This window comes from Pogona vitticeps, chromosome 1 (assembly GCF_051106095.1).
Source record: "Pogona vitticeps strain Pit_001003342236 chromosome 1, PviZW2.1, whole genome shotgun sequence".
Taxonomy (NCBI): domain Eukaryota; kingdom Metazoa; phylum Chordata; class Lepidosauria; order Squamata; family Agamidae; genus Pogona; species Pogona vitticeps.
In genome coordinates this window covers 43,242,983-43,265,334 of record NC_135783.1, presented here as the reverse complement: position 1 = coordinate 43,265,334, position 22,352 = coordinate 43,242,983, and the positions used below count along the sequence as shown (strand labels likewise).

General features: G+C 41.9%; 1 protein-coding gene across 1 annotated transcript in view; it reads right to left on the bottom strand.

Moving 5' to 3' along the window:
- The window catches only part of LRFN2 (leucine rich repeat and fibronectin type III domain containing 2), a 330,651-nt gene that overhangs the window by 77,602 nt on the left and 230,697 nt on the right, over positions 1–22,352 (bottom strand). Inside the window, exon 2 of the mRNA XM_020804327.3 lies at positions 10,368–11,760. Within this exon, the coding sequence (XP_020659986.3) occupies positions 10,368–11,740 (1,373 nt within the window). The 5' untranslated portion in view covers positions 11,741–11,760. The remainder of the gene's footprint in view (positions 1–10,367; positions 11,761–22,352) is intronic.

The window sequence follows — 22,352 nt, the reverse complement described above, 5'->3', positions numbered from 1 at the left end:
AGATTTGCCATAAGCGTTTCATGAGCTTCGATGTGAACGATGCTCCCAAATCTGTGATTATTTCTGAGGCAAATCCCATCCTGGACATATACCCCACCAAGGCATCTGCCACTGTGTTAGTTTCAATGTTAGTCAAGGGTATGGCTTCAGGGTACCTCGTGGCATGGTCCACAATGGTGAGAATGAACCTGTTCCCCCTCTTTGTGGCCTTGGGCAAAGGTCCCACAATATCCACCCCTATGCATTTGAACGGAGTGTCAATCACAGGCAAAGGGCACAACTTTGCTTTGGTCCTGTCGCGGTTATTCCCCTGCCTTTGACACACATCACATTGTTTACAGAACTCCCTGATCTGCTTCCCTATGTCAGGCCAGTAGAAATTCTGTGTTATTCTCTGCTGTGTTTTGTTCACCCCTAAGTGCGCAGCAAACATGTCAGAGTGCCCCCTTTGTAAGATCATGGGGCGATACTTTTCAGGTACCACTAGCTGACTTCTGATCCCATCTCCCCCTTTTGAGATATTCCTCAGGGTCTCTCTATATAAAACCCCCTTTTTCTCCAGAAATCTCACTGGGGTTTCAGGTGTTAGCTGGGCGTCAGTCACCTGTTCAAAACACTTTTGGAGAGTGGCGTCTGCCTTTTGCTCTTGTCCAAATCTGCTGTCTGTGGTTAAGGTTTCCACCACAGCTTCTGAACTCCCCCCACCTGCTTCCGTCTCTGGCTCATCATTACCCCCCTGAACTGTCCCCGTGGTGGCTTGTGAGCGTGTGATCACTAGCACCCGTTTCACATGTTCAGCCAGGTCATTTCCCACGAGCACGGCTGCTGGCAGAGTCGATGAAATCGCTAGCCGCCAAACTCCCCTCCAGCCTTGAAAGTTGACAGGTACCTCCGCGACTGGCAGTGAGATTATCTGCCCCTCAATCCCTGCCACCTTCATGCTCTCATTTGGGATTACATATTCCCTAGGAATAATATCTGGATGGCACAGGGTCACCTGAGAACAAGTGTCCCGCAGCCCCCGATACTGACGGTCAAGTATTCCTACGTCCACCCCTGCTGTCTCAAACAACTGAGAATCTGTTCTCACCAGCAGGCAGCGCCTGACTTCTACAAGAGGACCATTTTCCTCAGCCTGATCAGCAGAGGTAGCTGTTCCAGATTGAGTCGCCATGGCAACAGGCTCCCTCAGTGACAATGAGCCTTGCTCTTTCTGGACACAGAACACAGCTTTTGGCTTGGTTCCACTCGAATCCTGAGGCACCATTCCTTTTAGCTGCTTTAATTCCTCACACTCTGAGATTAGATGGCCCTTTCCCTGACAGAAATAACATTTTCTGGTGTATTTTGAGTCTTTCTCATCTTGTTTTGGTTTTCCCTCCAAAATCTGAGGTCTTGGTTTCATGTCTGAGGGCTTCCCTTCACCATGGGCCCCTCCCCCTTGCTGGCTTTTCCCTGGTCCCTGAGAGTACTTAGGGTCCCATGTTTCCCTCATGTTTCCTTCAGAATAATTCAGGTTTTGTTGTGCCTTAACCTGTGTGCCTTCTTTTGGTTTCAGAATAGTTTGTGGCTTTATCTTTCTTTCACACTCATAAACCATATCCACTGCCACTTTGGATTGTAAATCTTTTCCCTCAGAAAACTCATCTATGCCGTATGCATCCTTAAAAACTTGCCTTAATAGAGTAAACCCAGACCTCTGTTTCTCTTTCAGTTGTTCAATATGTCTATTTTCCATTTGCTTAAATATATTGTCAATATTTTTCATATCTTCCATATACCTATCCCAGTCATCATCCCTCTTGGATTTTTCCTCACTATTTATTTTCATTTGGCAAGTGGTGCAGCTTTGACAAAATTCTTTTATTTCTTTTCCCATTTTTGGCCAGTAGTACTTCTGGGATATTTTCTGCTTAGTCTTTGCCATCCCTAAATGTCCCGATAGGGTGTCTGTGTGACATTTTTCCATTACTTTCTTTCTATATTTAGAAGGAACTACAAGCAATTTTTCCTTCGTGGAGTTTATTAAGATCTCCCTACATAAAAGGCCTTCTTCACAATAATATCTCTCACGGTTCTCAGGGGTTACTGGACAATTGCTAACCATCTTAAAGCACTGCTGCAAGGTTGGATCTAGTTGTTGATCCCATTTGCTAAACTCAATAGAGTCCTCCCCCTTTGAGTTCTCCATTTCTATTTCTAACTGCCTCATTTGAACTTCATGCTGTTGGGCTATGAGCATTTTCCTGAGTTCTGGGTTCTGCTCTCCTGTGCTGTCACCCTGCACTGAGCCAAATTCATCCTCAGAACCTTGGTCAACCTGGGGGTCTTTCACTTCACCCATTTCTGCCATCTGGCTTCGAGTCAAGGGCATAATCCCCCCTCAGAACAGGCTGCTTTAAAAGTCAAGCCTCAAAATAAAGCGACCACTTTTTTTTCTTTTGCCTCAGAAACAGCTTTCTCTATAGATTGCTGCTGTCCTTCAGCACTACTTGCAACTGTAGCGAGTTAGGGTCTACCCCCCTCTGCTGGGCCTCTCAGCAGGCAGGCTAAATCACTTCTACTTTACAGTTTTGCCTCAGCTTTTTTCCCGCCAAAACCAGGCTGCCTCAGAGCACCCTACTCTAGTCTCCCCTGTTGGCACGTTCTTCTACTAGCGCACCTCCCCGTGAGGTACACCTAGAAGATTACCTACGCGCCTCAGATTGTCCCTGACTAGACCCCCCTTGCTCTGGGCACACTTGCCAAGGCTTTGCTGGACCGCTGGACAACTGGACCAGTCGTATCCCACCGCTGCCACCAATCAATGTGACAAACCCAGACCTACTGGGATCTGCCACACGTTAACTAAGCTGCCACCAACCATTCCCTATAAGAAGTCACACAGACCAGGGATGGATTTTCAACCAAGAAAAGAATAGGGTTTATTTAAATACAACACACAGGGAAAATAAAATGATCAGGTGAATAAGAAATAGTAACGTGGCTTAGTCTCATTCATACATGCACACAGTTTGGTTCACACAGAACCCTTAACTTGAAGCACAGACCCTGAACCTATCAGTTCTGGCTAACCATACAGACACCTGAACCTATCAGGTTGGTACTGACACACAGTAGTACCCTGTCTGACACACAGACTCCCACACCAGCTTCTTCTTCCCAGCTGCTGCTTCTTCACATCCCAGCGTCTTCCACTTCACCACACAGGCTTCACATATATATACAGTACAGCCCCTCCTCCTGATGTCCCGCCTTCCACTCCCCATAGGATGGAACTTTCCCTCCAAACCCATGACAGACAGGTAACATCAGTGCTGTATGTAACACTCCCCTCTACTGATATGTGAACATCCACCAGTTGGAAGAGCTGTCATTGCTCTCAGCAGTCTCCGGAGACAGACACTTTCCAACCGTCTGGCTTTAATGACCTCTCAAGAGCCAAACATTGTTAATAAACTGTTCAGCAAAACTGTCTATGCTGCCTGCAATGAAATCTCCTGTGACATGCAATTTTCCTGGACACTTCTCAAACCATGATTGGCTCTGAAACATCCTGAGATTTTGACAATCACATAGCAAGTTTATGGAAAGCAGTGGTGCTTTCCACAGAGGAAGAAACAGTCATGATAGCTGTGAGAGAGGACAAAGGGGTAGGGACAGTGGTGTAAGGAGGGGAGGAAAAAGCAGTGGAAACAGAGGAGAGGAAGAAGTAGGTAAGGCAGCAATGAGAGCAGATGGTGGAGGATGTGGAGTGGAAGAAGAATAAGACACATAAGCAGAAGGGGGCAGCATTCTGCCTCCTAATACAAACCCTGAAAGAGATTGAGTTGCTCTTATTTCTTTACGTCCTATGACTTTGGGTCTGTCTTTCACCCAACAAAGCTGTACCTACAGCTTATGTGGGGCTTTAATCCTGTCTATACTCTTGTACCTACAGCTTATGTGGGGCTTTAATCCTGTCTATACTCTTGTCTCTCAGAAAACAAATTGCAAATGTTTTGCCTCTACAGTGGTGCCCCGCATAGCAACGATAATCCGTTCCGAAAAAATCGTTGCTATATGGATTCGTCACTATGTGGAACAAAAAAGCCCATAGGAATGCATTAAAACATGTTTAATGCGTTCCTATGGGCAAAAAACCTCACTGTTATGTGAAAATCCTCCATACAACCACCATTTTCGCTGCCCGGTAAGCGAGGAAAGGGCGCGAAAACACAGCAGGTGGCCATTTTCTTTACCCAGTGGCCATTTTAGAACCGCCAATCAGCTTTGGAAAAACATTGTTATGCGATAATCGGTAAGCGAAACGCTTACTGATCATCGCAAAGCGATGTTTTACCACTTAAAACATTGTTATGCGATCGGAAAAATTATCACAAAAACTCAATCGCTATTTATTTATTTTTTAGTTTTATTTTTATTATTTATGCAGATTCATCATTAAATGAAGCGCTCGTTATGCGGGGCACCACTGTAAATGGTTTGGGGGTGTTACAAGCATTCCCTAAGTATCTGGAATTTTCATACATGCCATCACACCAATTCACCAAACTGAGGTCAGAGACATCAAGATGTCAAAGTGCACAATGTGTATTCAGAAGGTGCCAGGTTCAGCCTCTGGCTTGTGGACGTATAGGTGGATGCTGGCTTCTGAAACAGTGCTGAGCTGAGTCAGTGCACAGAGTATTGAGCCAGATGGACCAATGCTATGAGTTAATATAAGAAGGCTTCACATGGATAGACATCTATAGCAAGGCTTCCTAAGCTCCCTGAATGAGTGCCAGCATGGAATTTAAGTAACAGCCTGGTTCTAATGGATGGCATTTGAAAGTGTATCTTACAGAGTATGAGGGGACTTATTTCTCAGTAAATATGCTTAAGGTTGCAAGCTAAATAATAATAATATATATATATATTTAAGCAAACCAGTCAACCATACAATTGTTTAAATAGGCTTGAGACATGGAACATTTATATATTTTGCACATTTTCCTCCCTGGGCTGTAAAGTACATATGAAAAATATAAAACTTGAGCAGTATCTAATATACATTTTCATGGTGTGAATGCAATCAATGCGCAGACTGAGATGCTGCAGTAACTCTTAATTTGTAGACTGGCTTTTATCGCCCTTAAGAAATACAGCAAAATGAAAAGAGCCTAAATCTGTCATAAATCCAATCGCTGTGAAGAGCTTCATGGAGGCACACGTCAAGAGCACCAGCACCATTTCTTCCTTCCAGTTCTATGCTAGTGAAAAGGATTGTGAAGTCATGGACTAAACTTGCCAGTCACTGTCGCTTTCAACAGGATTACAATTTGCATCTGGGATTCAAGATGACCTGGTCCATCTGGAGGTGCTCCAGCCAGGGACACCACAGTATCTGCTGTCAAGGTCAGGCTATGTTTGAGTCTGTGATCAGGGAATGGATTCTGGGTAGAAAGCTCTGCCTCATGGAAATAACTTGAGAGAAACCAGGTATCTGGTTTTGGAATGTCTGACTCCTGTACTTCAGACCTGTAGCTTGCTTCGGCCTTCATTGGATTCAGACAGATCCTGCACTAAGCTGGCCACTCACCGGAAAGGAGGGCCTGTAGCAAAAAAGAGGGCAAAAGAGGGCACTGATTTGCATGTGCTAATTTGTACATGAAGGTGTAAAGTGAGAAATGGTATTTGTAATTTTAAACTGAATCACAGGACATCTCATTTATATGAGAAGACAGTAACCAGGTGATTTGTGTACTCGCTGATTTGTCTACATACTTATTGTGAGGCAACATATGTAGGTCCCTGGATCTCTCTTCTTCTCCTTCTATATCTTTAAACAAGACTTGTTTTGGAAAGCCCACTATGGCCCCATAACAACTCCTCTGCTTGAGATGGAGAACAACAGTGCCAAGCTACAATGAGAGTGGTATGTGCCCCTTTTTTTTGAATCAGAGTCCTCCATTTGAAATAGAGTTCAGAATATTACTTTTAAAAAGTAAATTGTAATATTGTCCATTGGGGCATGTGACAGGGCTGGTGGAGCCAGGTCTACCCCTATGTCTCCCACTGGGCATTGCAACATGCCACTGGAGCCTGGTACTGGCATCCTGTGTGGCCAAATCAGGAGGAGGGACAAACCTTCTGAGTCACAGTGCCATCTGTGGAGGGCCCCTCCACATCAAAGGGCAGCTCTACAGCAGCAGGTGCAAGAGAAGAGGAGCCATCTGCTACGCATTTAAAGCACCTGTGGCTATCAGGTAAGGATGAGAGGCTAGAGAGTGGGATGAAGAGAGTGGGATGAAGAGAAAACCAGGGATAGAGAAGATGATAAGGAGGAAGATGAGTGGGTGGATGTCAAAGATGGAAATGTGCAGTTGATGTGCAGAAGGCTAGAATTATACTGACTGCGCCTTTGTCGATATACTATGTCACTGTTCCTGTGCTTACTCTGGATTGCTGTTCTGGTGTAACAAGAGGTGCAACCTTCACTGACCCAAAAAAAGATACTAAAGAAGGAAGCACCAGTTGTGGTGTCTCCACACTGAATGACAGCACCTTGAACAACCCCCTAGACAACAGATGGGGGGGCTTACCTGTCATTGATCGGTGGGGGGAAGGACCAGGTGCAGCCCAAGAAGTTCAAGTTGAGCTGCCTTTCCCTAAGGAATGCTGTTAATGAGGAGACTCCCAGTGGGGCTTCGTGCAAGAAGGCTGCCTTGTGTGTTCATTATGGGATGAAGAGGTGTTCAATGAATTTGGCTCATATGTTCATTCCACAAGGGCCCTTTGATACCCCTCACCTATGGGGGGCAGATGGTGGGAAATCACCTGCCTCATTGCCATTGACATTATGTTACTTCCCCAGAATAACAGCAAACTAAAGGTGGTGTGATGTGTTCTGTTGTCAGTGCTGTTTCTGACATGAGAAGATGCTGCTGCTTAGCTTTGATGGTGATGGCCAGATGCTCTATCTTTTGCTGAAAACAATGACCCCTTGCTGCTTACAGCAGTGCAAACTCGTTTCCTGCTGTAGAATGATTTAAAATAAATTCCTTTATTATGTCCCTCCGTCTCTGCAGGCCATCAGAAAGTCAATAGGAGGAAGTGCTCCAGGGAAAGGAGGAAGTCTTAATGCATTTTGTGGAGCCTTGCCTCACATCACTCTCTAGTGGCCGCCTGGAAAGGGACTAATAAATGAAATAAGAAATTTTAAACAGAACAGCAGGATGATGCAAGCTTTTGCCCTACTGTGAGCTGTACGGGACTCTTATCCCTGTCACCTTATTTTATACTAGGTACAATACAGGATTCCTCTGCTTATAATTTACTTTTGAGATTGTTATCTGCAAAATGGGACACTGAAAGGGACACAGATTTTGGATTCTGTGAGCAGCTGTGTTGGCCAAACAAATTATCTTATGGAGATGAAAATCCTCCACTATGCTGCATATAGAGTCATATACAGACATTCTTTGGGTATGGATGTAAAAGAGAAAGTCACATTTAACTGACATGACAATTTGGTCCACATTCTCAGAAATGTTTGATAGTTAGCTTAGGTCTGTGAGGAAATACGTAAGCTGCTATTTGTAAGTCATCTTCCTCTCCTGTCCCCTTCCTTATTATCCCCCCACCCCCATTTATGCTTTGTAATCTTGAGATGTTTGGATTGATTGATTGATTGATTGATTGATTGATTGATTGATTGATTGATTGATTGATTGATTAGGTTTCCATATGTGTTTGACTTAAATGTTGTAATATCAGTCACAGTTGTTGTAATGCTGTATGGCTGCTTCTAAAGGTGGGGGAAAGAGGTGAGAGTGACTTTGGGATGATGGTTTAAGTTATTTCACTGTACAGCGGTGCCTCGCTAGACGATGATAATCTGTTCCACTGAAATCGCTGTTTAACGAAAACATTGTCTAGCAAAAAGCATTTCCCCTTGGAATGCATTGAAACCTGTTTAATGCATTCCAATAGGGAAGAATCATCGTTGTCTAGTGAAGATTGGCCATAGGAAAGCCACTTTGTGAACTGCCAATCAGCTTTTAAATCACTGTCTTGTGAAGCTTAGGTCCCGAAAACACCTGTTTTGCAAGCGCGGAGGGAGCTGCCAAAATTGTCTAGCGAAAATCAGTTTGCGAAGCAGGGACCAAACACTGTCCAGCAAAATTCCCCCATAAGAATCACTGTTTTGCGAATCGCTATAGCGATCACAAAAAGTCAATGTCTAGCAAAAAAAAAATGTCATGAGGGGTAACTGTCTAGAGAGGCACCACTGTATTAAAACTAATCAAAAAATTTAATGGTGAAAAAAAGCAATATCTCCCCATTATTAGTAGCTATACTACTTTTAGTCATCAGGAGGAAAACTTACTTCATACATCATACTAACAGTGTGCCTTCTTTGCAAACAAAGTAATAATTAATTACTAATTATATTTAATTCATTTGAAACTCTGATTTGACAGAGTTTCTTTTGGGAATGGGTACTAGGAAGCTGCATTGCCCCTCCAAGTTCACTAGGGTCATAACCATTGCACAACAGAACTTCCCACAGTTGTGCCACTGAACTTTTGTAGCACAACTGCAAAACAGAATCCTTGACTGAAGGTTATTAATTGAAGGTCTCACAAGTGTCTGTGGATTGCGTGGCAAAACAGTGCAGCCAAAAGAGAACTCAAATTGCCTTATGTGTTTTTAAAGTTCTTAACATGAATGCTAGAGCTTTAGATGGTAGAACTGAAAATAGAATCCCTTTTTTTTAAACTGCCCCATATAAACCTAGCACATCATCATATTCATGGCAAGGAGAATGTGAGTTACAGCTTCAATGCACATGTCAGTCCTGCCCAAAGGACTAGTCTGTTTGAGCAAGTGCCACCTAGATGCTCATGAGGAAATTGGCCTGAGTCTAAACATTTGCTGTGCTAAACTATGTGTCTTATTCTGGTTCCACAGAGATTGATGTGATTTCTGCAGTTCAGGGCCTATAGTCAGATGCACAGTAAAACAGTGTTGTTGGAATTCCAGAAGAATACACTTACATACTGTTGGCAAACACTGACATTAATCCTAATAATACTGACACCAACAACTGTGTCACAATTTGACTGAGTTTGAACTTCCATGCAGCTGGCAGGACTGATGAGAAACTTTTCTCTTTATTTCTTGCTTCTACTGCTTCACAAGAGGCTACAGCAACCGTGAGATCTCCTTCAAACTGCCAAGAATGGCACAGAGAAAGCAGTTTCATACTATTATCTCAATGAAAGGGCCTGCAAAATACCTCTGGCATGAAATGAGTACCCTTACCCAACCAAAATTAATGGTCTTCACGGATAGGAGAAATATGGTCCTCGCACCCCTTTCACTGTTATATTTCAAAAGAATACATTGGTTGTGAAACCTATACAACATGCAGGTATCCTGCTCCCCACAGCCAAGAGCAGAATGAGCTGTTCCTTTTCACCTGGCAAAGCACCTTACATTCAATCCAGACAACAATAACAACAATACCTGGCATTGATTTTTCAGTCACTGCCAGAGCTTAGGAATCTTACTTTTCTGGCTACAAGTCTCAGACTTCCCTAGAGGCCCGGCTGACATAAATTTCTGGGAACCATAATCCAAAGAGCCAATGTTTCCAAGTTCTGAACCCTGCAGACATAGTTTTCTTTCCTGCTTGCAGTGAAAATATGCAGGATGAACAGTCATGGATAATGAGGATCGACTACCTGTAAATACAGAATCTATAAATACAGAAATTAAATAAATAAATAAATCTGTCAGATCTTTTTTATACAGACCCACAATGCACAATTTGACCAATGATAATCAAAGCAGAATTACTGTAGTGTAAGGTTAACAGCAAGTGTGAAGGTTGGGTAGCAACACAAAACATGTTTGGTAGAGTAATGGGGGAACACAGAGCAGAGCTGTTTTATCTGTTGTCATCGATGATCAACAGATCAAGATTGAGTTACAGATCAGGATTTTGAAGAATGGCATTTCATGGACTGCAAGGCCTATAAAGATATTGACGAAGATTTTTCAGGCATGGTTATTTGGAGACATACACAAATGCCCATCCTAGATGGGGCAGTCAGGGCCAGACAGTCCAAAGATTAAGGTTTCTGTCCTCTGGGGCTGTAGGCAGGCACCTTTATCCATATCCCTGGATTTCCTGTGTTACACCCTAGTATGTACCAATATTCTAGCAGGGATGCTAGAAGGCAGGGAACTATCATCTTTCCATTGTCATATTCTGTAACAAGTCTATCAGTAGGAGACAGATGCTATGATTCATTCGACCCAATCACCCACGGCCACCCCTTCATTTCTCTTCCAAGAAGAAAAGCTGACAGCCTTACCTGTAAATTAGAACTTCATCATCTGAGCAGTTATATTGTAGCTGGTACATTTTAACTCTTGGAGCAGACTTGCTCACTGTCCATTTGACCAAAGCTGAAGAAGTGGTTACCTCAGAAATCAAGACAGCCCTTTCTGGTGGTCCCTTGGCTTCCCCTCGATTGGACTTGCTGGAGCTGGTGATGTCAGACAGTCTGGATTTGGGTGGGGCTGCTCGTCCTGTGCCGTTGCTGAGATGTGGGAGCTGGACTATGGACAACTCAATTGTTGCCGTAGATTCTCCTGCAGCATTCGCTGCTATGCATGTGAATTTTCCATAATCCTTGGAGGTTGTGATCAGGATTTCTAAAGTGCCATTATCGTAAACAGCTGTCCTTGAAGAATTCCCAATAAGTCGATCATCTGGGGCTACCCAGTGAATGACCGGGGAGGGGTCCCCAATGGCTTTGCACTTTAAGGTGGCTGTTTGTCCTTCTAAAACCAACAATTTGTGGGTGTGCTGAGTAATCAGAGGTGGCTCACAAACAAACTCCTCTTCCCTGACATACCAAAAGTATCTCCCTTTGAGACCTGGTGGAGAAGCACATGTTTCCATGTCATCATCTCTATCAAGACGCCGCAGCCACAACAGTTCACAATTACAATGCAAAGGGTTTCCTCCAAAGCTCAGAGATAAAGGTGGGGAAAAAGGAGTTGAGGTCAGTGGAGATGTTTGGGACCTGGCAAATATGGGATCAGGAGGAAGTTTCTGAAGCCTGTTGGATGTTAGGTCCAACCTGGCTAGTTTCTGAAGGTCTGCAAAAGTCCCCTCTGTAATATAATCTATTAAATTATGATCCAAACTTATCTGGTGCAAGTTTACCATCTTTCTTATAGATTCCCATGGAATGCTTCTGAGGTTATTGTAGGAAAGATCCAGATCTTCTAAAGTGAACAAAAAATCTTCAAAGGCGTCATCTGAGATATAGGTCAGCTGGTTGTTGTTTAGAATCAAGTGCTGCAGATTAATGAGGCCTCTCAAAATATCCTCCCCAATATCGGGCAGCCTATTACTATCCAAGTGCAACGACCGCAGGCTTTCCAGGTCAGCAAAAGAATAGGGCTGTATGTAGCTTACAGTATTCCTAGACAACGTAAGGTCAACAAGTCCACTCATGTTGGCAAAATCTTGTCTGCTGATGTTAATAATGAAGTTCCCCCCAAGCCGGAGTTCAACAGTCCTTCTGTCTATGTCTGGTGGTACAAAAAGGAGGCCCTTGGAAGGGCAAAGAGTCCCCAGAGACTCAGACAGGTTCTGACAGACACAATATTTTGGACAAGCGTTGACCACAACAGCCACTCCAAACAACAGGATGCTGCAGAACAATTTTTCCATGGTAAATCACACGACGGGGCCTGCAAGGATGGGAGATAATCACAGATTAGAGGGGGGGAAATGAAAGTCAAATCAGAATCAGTCAATGCCTTCTCTGTGTGCCTATTCAACCAGCAGCACCCCACATTTGCAATAAGCCAAAGAAAACAAAGTGAAATCAGAATCAATCAATATTTCAAACTCTAGTCACATCTGAGGTTTCATTTCACCACATAATGCATGCCCAATGCATTTTGATAGTCTAACCATTTATAGCATTATTACCAGTGGCTTTTTCCCCTGGATAACATCACTGTGATTAGAGAGAGGATTGAAAAACGCTACTCATTTCTGCACACCGAGTAGCAATAGCAGCCAAAATCTTTTGTCATATTGAGAGACACTCTTTGTTTACATAGCTGATAATGAAATATTAATTAATCAGGTAAAGATAAGCTCTTTCTGTGCAGAAAAGATTTTGCTGCCTCCTGTCTTCAGAAAACGATTGTCACATCTATTTACAGTGGACCCTTGACTTACAGATGGCTCCACTTACAGACTTTTTGAGTTACAGACTTCTCTGGCCACAAAATTTAGGTTCAACTTGCAGCCGGAGAATCGACCTACAGACCGGAAAAAAAACCCAAAATGGAACAAACACGGCCGGTTACAGATTAATCGGTTTTCAATGCATTGTAGGTCAATGGAGCCTCGGCCTACAGACTTTTCGACCTGCAGCCACCATTCCAATATGGATTAATTTCGTAAATCGAGGGTCCACTGTATCTGCTGAACATACCCTGCACTTTTGACAGAACCCAGAAACAAGGTGTATGGTACAATCACAGTTTGTGCGGAATTCCGAAGAGGTCTGGAGTGAACAAATGGAAAGGCTGGGTCAAAGTGAACACGCTTAAGCCCTATTTATGTTTTAGCAGAATCACCACCAGAATAGGAACAGGGTGGCAACAGCACATATGTTTCCCATTGCCACAAGCTCTAAATGCTTTTTATATACATATGTGGCATGAACATTTTGAGGGAAGTGGCTCTCAAGCAGACCATTAGAAATGGATTTTTTTATTTTTTTTGCTAAATTTCATGTTCTCCTTGAACAGGCTGCTCAAATGAGGAATTTTTAAAGCTCACCTCTAGCCTAGGAATTCCCCCCCCCTCAGGATCTGTAATTCATACAGAATGTCCCTGGCTCCTTTCTTTTTGAGAAGCAAACAGAGAAGGATTTGTTAAGAAAGATGCAAACAACCAATCTAATGATCCATATGCTTAAATAAAGCAGTGGTTATCTTTGTGTTGGGCAATTTGCCCATTTCACACAATTGTGTAAATTGTGCACTTTTGAATTACATGGATAGTTCTGCATTACGTGGCCCTTTTTCTATGAAATATTATCACCATTGGGAAAATTCTGCATAGACTACCAGAAAATGTTTCATCATCCTTCCCAGCAATTGGAAAAATGTTGCAAGGATGAGAAAAACACAGCATTACATTCTGAATAGGATTTTGTGTGTGGAAGTTTCCACACAAGCCAGTATTCTGAGTTATCAGGATTCTAGCCCATGCATGCCTCCCCCCTTGCAGATGTTTACATAGATATGACATGGATTTGCATTAAAAAATTAAATTAAACCTATGCATGATGTGCACTTGTAGAGTCTTCTTCAACTGATTACAAACCTTGAAAAAACAGTGTTTTTTCATTGTGTAAGAAAGATACGAACATAAACGCAGTTTTACACATGTAGAGCAGAGTTGATGAATCTCTCCATGGCTGAATCAAGCCATGGAGAGATTTCATCAACTCTACTCTACATGAGTAAAACCATCTCAGCACAGTGGGACTATGTCTTAAAGATTCATTAACCCCATCTAGAGATCTTGGATTTGATGAAAGAATGAAATGTCAATTCCTTTCTCTCCATACACAGTATTTTTGCAATGCATGTAAAACTTAATTTTCATAATCAAGAACCAATCAAGTCAGGATTAATATTCCTAGTGTAGGGTTACTTCTGATATTGAAGACAGTGCTTGCCACTCGGCAAAGTTGCTCGTTCCCGTTTGTGTGGTTTTGCTTTATGCATGGACCACAGTAGACATGGCTATTGAATTCTATGCTAATAATTAGAATGTATCTTAAAAAGCACTGAGAACCCCATTGTGCCTGCGCATCTTCTGGACCAGTTAGCTTTTAAGTAAGGCAATCTTTAACCTTAGAAAATTGTTTATAAGATTCCTGTAAGATTTCTTCTAGAACAATGGTTTGAGAGCAACTGTTGTAAAGCTGCATGCACCGGAAGTGACTTGAGTTGTCATGACCACTGAATTTTTCCTTCTCATATATTTGCAACCATCCGGTACCACTTTAAATATCATGCCTTTATCCTACAGAATCCCAGGATTCTCAGCTTTGTATGTACAATTCTCAGTTGTAATTTAATGCAATGTACTGAAGCTCTCTAGAAGATAATTCTAGGTGCTTCACCAAACTACAAATCTTAAGCCTCCACAGCAAGGAGTGTGGCAGTTAACATACGGAGTGGCTATAAAAGAGCTGTATATATTGGATGACCAGATTAAAAACTGAAGAGGGTTCCTGAGCTCTTAACAACTGCTTAGAAGAAAATGTTTCAGCACATTCATATTTTAATGCAAGCCACACCTTTTGAAATTTCCTTCTCTACACAACTACTAAATGAACATGAGCCCTGTCTTCTTTTTCATCAGGTGACCCCTAAGTATAAGATTTCCCCTCCCTCCGCCCAAGAATCCTCTTGTATTATAAAGATAACATTGTGGTTGGATTTGGATTACACAAGGGAGTGGGGAAAACCAAGTATGGAAATACCGTATTTTTCCGTGTACAGTGGGATCTTGACTTGAGAACTTAATCCGTATTGGAAGGCGGTTCTCAAGTCAAAAAGTCTGTAAGTCAGGTCTCCATTGACCTACAGTGCATTGAAAACCGATTAGTCCCGTAACAGGCCGTTTTTGTTCCATTTTGGTTTTTTTCTGGTCTGTAAGTCAAATCTTAGTCTGCAAGTCAAACCTAAATTTTACGGCCAGAGAAGTCTGTAACTCAAAAAGTCTGTAAGTCAAGCCGTCTGTAAGTCAAGGGTCCACTGTATACGACCCACCAATATATACGACGATCCCTAATTTTGACCCTTGCCAGAGGCAGAGGAGCAGTCAATGGGCAGCCACGAGGGGCAACCCATCTCAGCTGCGCCTCTGCCTCCTGCTGCCCAATCAACTCCTCCAGGGCCAGTGCTGGGGCTCACCTCCAGCTCACGTCACCACCTTGTCCCCTCTCCAAAGGGAGCCCATGAGTGGTGCTGGAGGAGGTGATCTGAAGGCGGTGGCAGCAATCAATGGGCAGCCGCCAGAGGTGGGTGAGTGAGGCTGCTCCTTCGTTTCCGTCTGTGTATAAAACAACCCTCAATTTTTCCTCTAATAATTTTAGGAAAAAGGTGCTATTTTATACATGGAAAAATACGATATTTGCCCAGCCTATAATTAGAGCTATGCTCTTCTATGATCTTCTCATATTAATATCAGTGAGATCTTCTCAGAAACTATGTTGCAAAATGCTCAGAGTGTGTTTGTGCTAATGGGGCAGTATGGAAGTGGAAATAACAAATAAATATGAAAAGTTTATGTGTGTGACAGCTTGCATCTGTAGCCATTCTGAAACCATGCTCATTAACTCACTAATTACCACAGTTCTCAGATTTATAGTGTAGACTGAAAATCTGGGTCAAAAAGTGCTGGTTTGGATGATAAAAATAACAGCATGTTAATCTGCTAGACTCTAGTGTGATAATGGGCATGTAATTAAAAGACTAATGCCTAGATGGATTCAGGAGAAGGCCATGCTTCTCTCACCCATGAAAAATGCTCAGCAGAGTAAGTTAGGACAATATACATCTCATCTGAGAGCAGCACGTCCCTTTGTAGTTTCTGTGGTAATTAGGTTTATGATGAAGAAGAATATGGGATAATGGATGTCTTGAAAACAGACAGCATTTTGGACTTTCATAGAAATGGTGTTAATAGAAAAATGGTCTCCTGAGCAAAACTGTGAGAAAAAGAATGTACATAAACACTTCTATATGCTAACATTAGAGAATATAAGGATGAGTCCAAAATATTTTGCACCATGAGGAAAAGGAAAAATGCATCCCCCACCCAATTCATTTCATGTGGAGAAACCCACAAAGCTATTAGCTGAATCTGCAACAATGTCAGTGGGATAAGATCCTTAGCCATATTTTAAGGCCTCAGACTACTTTAAGTTATGCAGGGCACATTCTGTGAAATAAGCAATGTTGCTCTGCAAAACAGGAGAATGACCAACAGATACATGTACCAATGTATACTTTAGCACTTTGTCATTCTGCTGCTATTAGTTGGGGAGAGATGAACAAAGCTTGTATGAATACCAGCAGGATTCTGGTCTATATTTTCTTAATTATTATCAAAGTACAATAGCAGAATTGGCCACAAGAGGGAACTGGATAATATTTCCCTATATTTTTTCTGGCATTCTGGTAACATCACTGCCACATACAGCAGTAATACTACACCAACACCATTCACTTTTATAAACAGAACAACACTAACCATAATCTGACTGGCTCAAGGTAAACAGAGAGTTGTCATAATCAACTCACAGTTACCCACCAAAATTCTGTCTTTTCTCCTTCCGTAGTTAATTCCTTTTGCTGCTCAGTGACACCAGAGAAATAAGTTTATTTCATTGCATTACATAAAAATAGATAGTCAAACTGAATGTGTAAAATTTAAAAATCAATGCAAAATTAAAATAACAGAGTTAATTAACAAAAACAAAATAGTAAAACTGGGAGAAATAGAAAGTGAAATTGAAAACATGATAATTTAAAATGTCTAGTCAAATAGAAGGTTTTGTATTAACAGACTGGTGTACACCTTCCCCTTAGACTTAAAGATTGTGAGATATCAGTAGTCTTTTAGAAATATTTGCTTAAACTGCAATACAGTATCTTAAACCAATCAAGAAAGAAGGCAATTTTCTGCCACATAATATGTCACATTATATTGAGTCTTTTTTTCCCCTTACCAAAGGAATTTTTCTGCTCTGAATTATTGAGGTGTAGTAATATATAACAGTATTAATTTTAGTTTGGGAGTTAAGAGACAGGTTTGAAATGGCTCCGTTTCTTAAATTCTACTGATAAATACTTGAGATTTATGAGAAACAGAAGGTGTCTTTTGTTTCATTTTACCTTCTGTATTAAACCAATATCCAGTATTTTGTAGCTGTGCTACTTATGCAAAATCAGGGTGTGGACTCACATCTCTCTATTACCATTTCCACACAAGAATTGGAGTTTGTTCATGACTTTCTGTACCTTGGCTCAATGATTTCTGACACCCTCTCCCTAGATGTCGAGCTGGATAAATGCATTGGCAAAGCAGCTACCATGTTCTCTAGACTCACAAAGAGAGTATGGCTTAATAAGAAGCTGACAGCATACACCAAAATCCAGATCTATAGAGCCTGTGTCCTGAGTACACTCCTGTACTGCAGTGAGTCCTGAACCCTCTGTGCACGACAGGAGAGGAAGCTGAACATCTTCCATATGCGTTGTCTCCGACGCATTTTTGGTATCACCTGGCAGGACAAAGTTCCAAATAGAGTAGTCCTAGAATGAGCTGGAATTTTTTGCATGTATACATTACAGAAACAACGATGTCTACGTTGGCTTGGGCACGTCGTGAGAATGGCTGATGGTCGGATTCCAAAAGATCTCCTGTATGAAGAATTAGTGCAGGGAAAGCACCCCAGAGAGAGACCAAAGCTGCAAGACAAGGATTTCTGCAAGCAGGATATGAAAGGAATGGACCTCAACAGATGGGAAACCATGACATCTCAGCATTCAGCCTGGAGGCAGGCAGTGCATCACAGCCTCTCCCAATTCGAAGAGACCCTTGTCCAGCAGGCCGAGGCAAAGAAGCAGTCCCAAAACTAGCAAAATCAGGTTGCTAGACATGGGACAGTCTGTATTTGTCTTCAGTGTGGAAGGGATTGTCACTCTCGAATTGGCCTTCATAGCCACACTAGACCCTGTTCCAAGTCCTCCATTCAGAACATGTTAACATAGTCTCTCAAGACTGAAGGATGCCTAATCTAATCTATGCAAATCTGTGCCACAATTAACAAAACTCTGTGTATCGTATTTATCCAATACTAGCGCACAACTGGCTTTTAGAATCTTAAGGATAATTATTTTCTGGAGCTTTAATTTAGTGTGTTATCCTAGATATTTAACTATAAACGAAAAGGGAATTGAGAAAACAATTTGGAGGAATGAGATGGGTACTGTTAATTAGAAATAGGTAAAACTCACTTCACCCATGTACATTTAGTCCAAAACTACATTTGAAAGGGGGCTTGCTCAATATGGAGTCTACCTTAAGCGTGTTCCATTTCCCTAATCACTGTTTGATGAGACAATGTTATGTTTCATTGCTCTCCTGGGAGCAAGCTGACACTGAGGAGTAAAACTGAGGAGAGCAATAAAAGGAGAATACTTAGAAAAAACAGGTAGGAACACCAAAGAAATCATGCCTATGTAACATGTCTGTACACTTCTAAGGTAGCCTTTGCCAACCTGGTATCTGCCATAGGTTTTGGAGTACAATTTTCTCCAGCAACAGAGGATGATGGGAAATGTAGTCTAAATCTTCCAAGAGGAAGAAATAAAGAGTGAGGTTGCAAGCTAGGGATTTATGAGAGTGAAATAATACTTTTACCAGAAGTACATCTTGGACAAGTGAAAATACATAAGAGCTGTCATTCTTACTCTAGGCTTCTAACAATGTGCTTTTTGTAATGTCTGTAATGTAGAATTTAATCCTAAAGGAGAAAGGGATTAGCGCTGCTCAAATATATGAAGGGTTGTCATGGATCTTGAATGAACTTTAGGAGAAATTTCTGAATAGCAAGAACAAAGATACTAACATATCCAGTTCTGCCAGAGGGAAGATTTCCTCTAGGACAGTCAAACAAAAAGGGCAAACCACATAATGTGGTATGATTCACTTCCACAATGGAAGACAAAGCAAAGCAAAAGCAAAGTGTGCTGCTTATATACCACCCCACAGCACTTAAAGCACTCTCTGGGTGGTTTACAGTTTAACTAGGCAGGCTACACATTAGTGACCCACCCACACCACACAAGCTGAGTATTCAGTTTACCAACCCCAGCTACCTGGGACTGAATCACTTAAATGCATGGTGGGCTCTTCCTTGAAGGATGTCTTCAATCTGGGCACCTATTTCTTAGGGATGTTTTCACTCTAGATATTATTCACTGTATAGGGCGTTGGATTAGATGCTCTGAACCCTCACCCCAATGATTCTATAAGGTACAGTGGCATCAAACATATATTTGTAAAGGCAATCATAAATTGAGAACCTTAAATTATTGAGAAAGAGATGCAAAACAAGAAAGACTCAGGACTACTTTAATTCTCATCATATGAGGGTAGTTCCTAATACTCATTTATGACAATCATACTGACTTTGAATGGAAGCAAAAGAACTCAATTCTTCCCAAGTTCTTACTCAACGGTCCGTAGTTTATGGTGCAACAGAAGAAGTGAGTGGATCAGCATCACAGTAAGCAGCCTGCCCTAAATGCTAGCTCTCGAGTAGCTCCTCTCTTTGGCGGAAGTGGGCATGTTGGCTGCTCCCTTTCTTAAAACCTCCATACATGGTGAACTTGAATTTGGAGACTCATCCCACCAGTCTTCAACATCCTTGAAGATACCTCACAAAATGCAGATGGGGTGTCCGTGATATTTCACAATTTTTATAAATTTGCATTTAATAGGCATCTATCAGGCTGTGAAATTGGCCACTTGCAGAAAGTCTGTAAATCACGGTAGGCTCCTGTCCCAGCACAGAATGAAAAACAGCCACTTTAGTGCTCTTATAACAGGAATTAACATGAGTAACAGGCATAAAAGTTCTTATTTTTTATTCAGATTTTCCTTAATAAAGATACAACTCTGGAAACTCTGAAGAGATAGCATCTCATTTTAAAAGATATCTCCAATACATTTGGCTAAAAATGCTGTGCTCGTTTTCTTGAGCTTTACATATAAATTACAAATAGCCTGTGCACACCCTGGCATTAGTTGCCAGGTAATTATGAGATAAACAGTTTCAGTGGTCAGAAGCTACAATTTCCCTTCTCCTATAAAAGTACATAATTGCCCTGTTAGATCAGCCCAAGCTCTATCCATTCCACCATGCTGTTTCTAGCATAGCATGCTAATACCTTTGAGCAATCACAAAGAGCGGCGATGATGCTATGATGTTATTCCCCACATGCACATCCTTTAGTCGGAGGTTGATTTACAAGTAGCTTGGGAGGGCACACATCCCAAAATCTGGGCATAAAGCAACCTCCAAAAACATACTTTGCCCACATGCTGCCCCTAAGTATACTGCTTCAACAGATTATCACAGGGAGAATGCATACAACTTCAAGTGTATGCTACATATATGTTGGTTGGTTGCATTCATTGTCATGGCTAACCGACACATAATGACAGCAGTTAAATGTGTTTGTATGTCTGGGCTATTCATGTATAAAGCAATGGGGAGGAAGTTTGTATGCCTTCAACAGCAAGACATGTTGAAACTAAGCTTAAGAGATCAACCAGCATTGCCAAAAAGGTCATATTAGAACAATAATGACCACTTTCAAGATATGTTTTCACTCTTTCCTAGATTTTTCTTGGGATTATGTGCAATGTAACATTTTTAAAAAGAATAATATAAATTTGTTTCTAGTTGCAGGTGCCATGAAATCCGATACCCTAAATCTGACACTATAGGCAAATGACAGTTGATGGCTGCCTTCTCCCCTTGGAGTGTAACATTTGCAAATTGTTGTAAATTCTTACCAAAAATGAGCTGGAAGAAAATTCAAACCTGTCCTGTTCATACCAAACCCTCACCACTCTTCTATATAGCCATGTGAACAAACACTACATCTAGTTTGCTCTCCCCCACCCATCCCCATTGTCAAGAAGCTCTTGTAAGTTTGATGAATAAACTAACTCTATTCCCAGTGATAATCCCTCCAATATCCTTTCCCTTCCTCCTTTCATATCCTTGCTGGGTGCCTTGGCTGTTTCGATCTGAAATTCTTCAATGGAAGGTAGCAGGATACCGTCTTAATGTGTCTCTGAGGTATAATCTCTCTGTGTGAGCTTTGTTCTTAGCTGAAGCTCACAAGCATAATTGCAACACATGATAATTAACAGCATTAATTTACAGGGACTGCATCTTTTTTATAAAAAAAATAGCCATGATTAGCCATAATTATCAGCAGGAGGAGAAATTCTGTCCAGGTACTTTTTGCTTTTATGGCCATCCTCTGTTTTTATCAATGTGATTGACGCCTTTGTTTCCATGGCAACTGAGCTGGATCAAACAGAAAAGCAAACATAGGGAAGGCCCAGAAAGCCCCCCAGAAGTACACTAATAGAAGGCAAATAGACACTAGGAACAACCTATTTGATGATGTCAGTAGCAGTGTGGGAAATAATATGTATACTGCCATCTGTAAAAATTCATTGACAGATATGGCTTGAAAATCTTCCCTCCAGAAAAGCAAAGTAAGCAACTTCCTTTGATTTATTCTCAGGAAACAAGGTGGCGTTGATTCACACAGTAGGTCATTTCAAAGCTTGGGCAAAGTTACTTTTTGGATTATAACTTCCAGATGCCCTTAGCCCTAGACATGCTGACTGGAGGATTTTGGGAATTATAGCAAACCAGTAGCTTTTCCAAATCCTGATTTTTCCAGGAAACAGTGCAGTAGTTCCCTCCATGTTTACAAAATCCAAAAGAGGAATAAAAAATGAGGTATGTCATTCAGATGCCACTTCTTTCTACTGTGGAGACCCATGCATCTTATCACAGGTAAGGTAAAGGTAAAGGTTCCCCTTGACAATTTGTCCAGTCATGTCCAACTCTAGGGGGCGGTGCTCATCTCCATTTCCAACCCATAGAGTTAGCGTTTGTCCGAAGACAATCTTCCGTGGTCACGTGGCCAGCGTGACTAGACAGGGAACACTGTTACCTTCCCACCGTGGTGGTACCTATTTATCTACTCGCATTTTGCATTTTGCATGCTTTTGAACTGCTAAGTTGGCGGGAGCTGGGAGAAGCGATGGGGGCTCACTCCATCACAGGAATTTGATCTTATGACGGCAGATCTTTCTGACCTTGCAGCACAGAGGCTTCTTATCACGTCCCTTATCACAGGTAGCTTCCACATTTTTAGGGGTCCTTAGCAAAGAATCCTCTAGTGGGGCTTCTTTTATTTCTGTTGACCATGGTGGCAGGGATAACCATCATGAGCAGGACTGTGATGAGTGACAGGAAGCTTGGAGACACAGTTTTAAATTCCAAAGGGCATTTCAAACATTGTGCAATATCAAAATGTGATGAGCAATGTATGGCCCTGGAGACAATGATGAATTGTAGTCCCCATCCACTTTAGCAAGCACAGGGAGCTATAAGGGACAATAGGAGTTGCCGCATTTT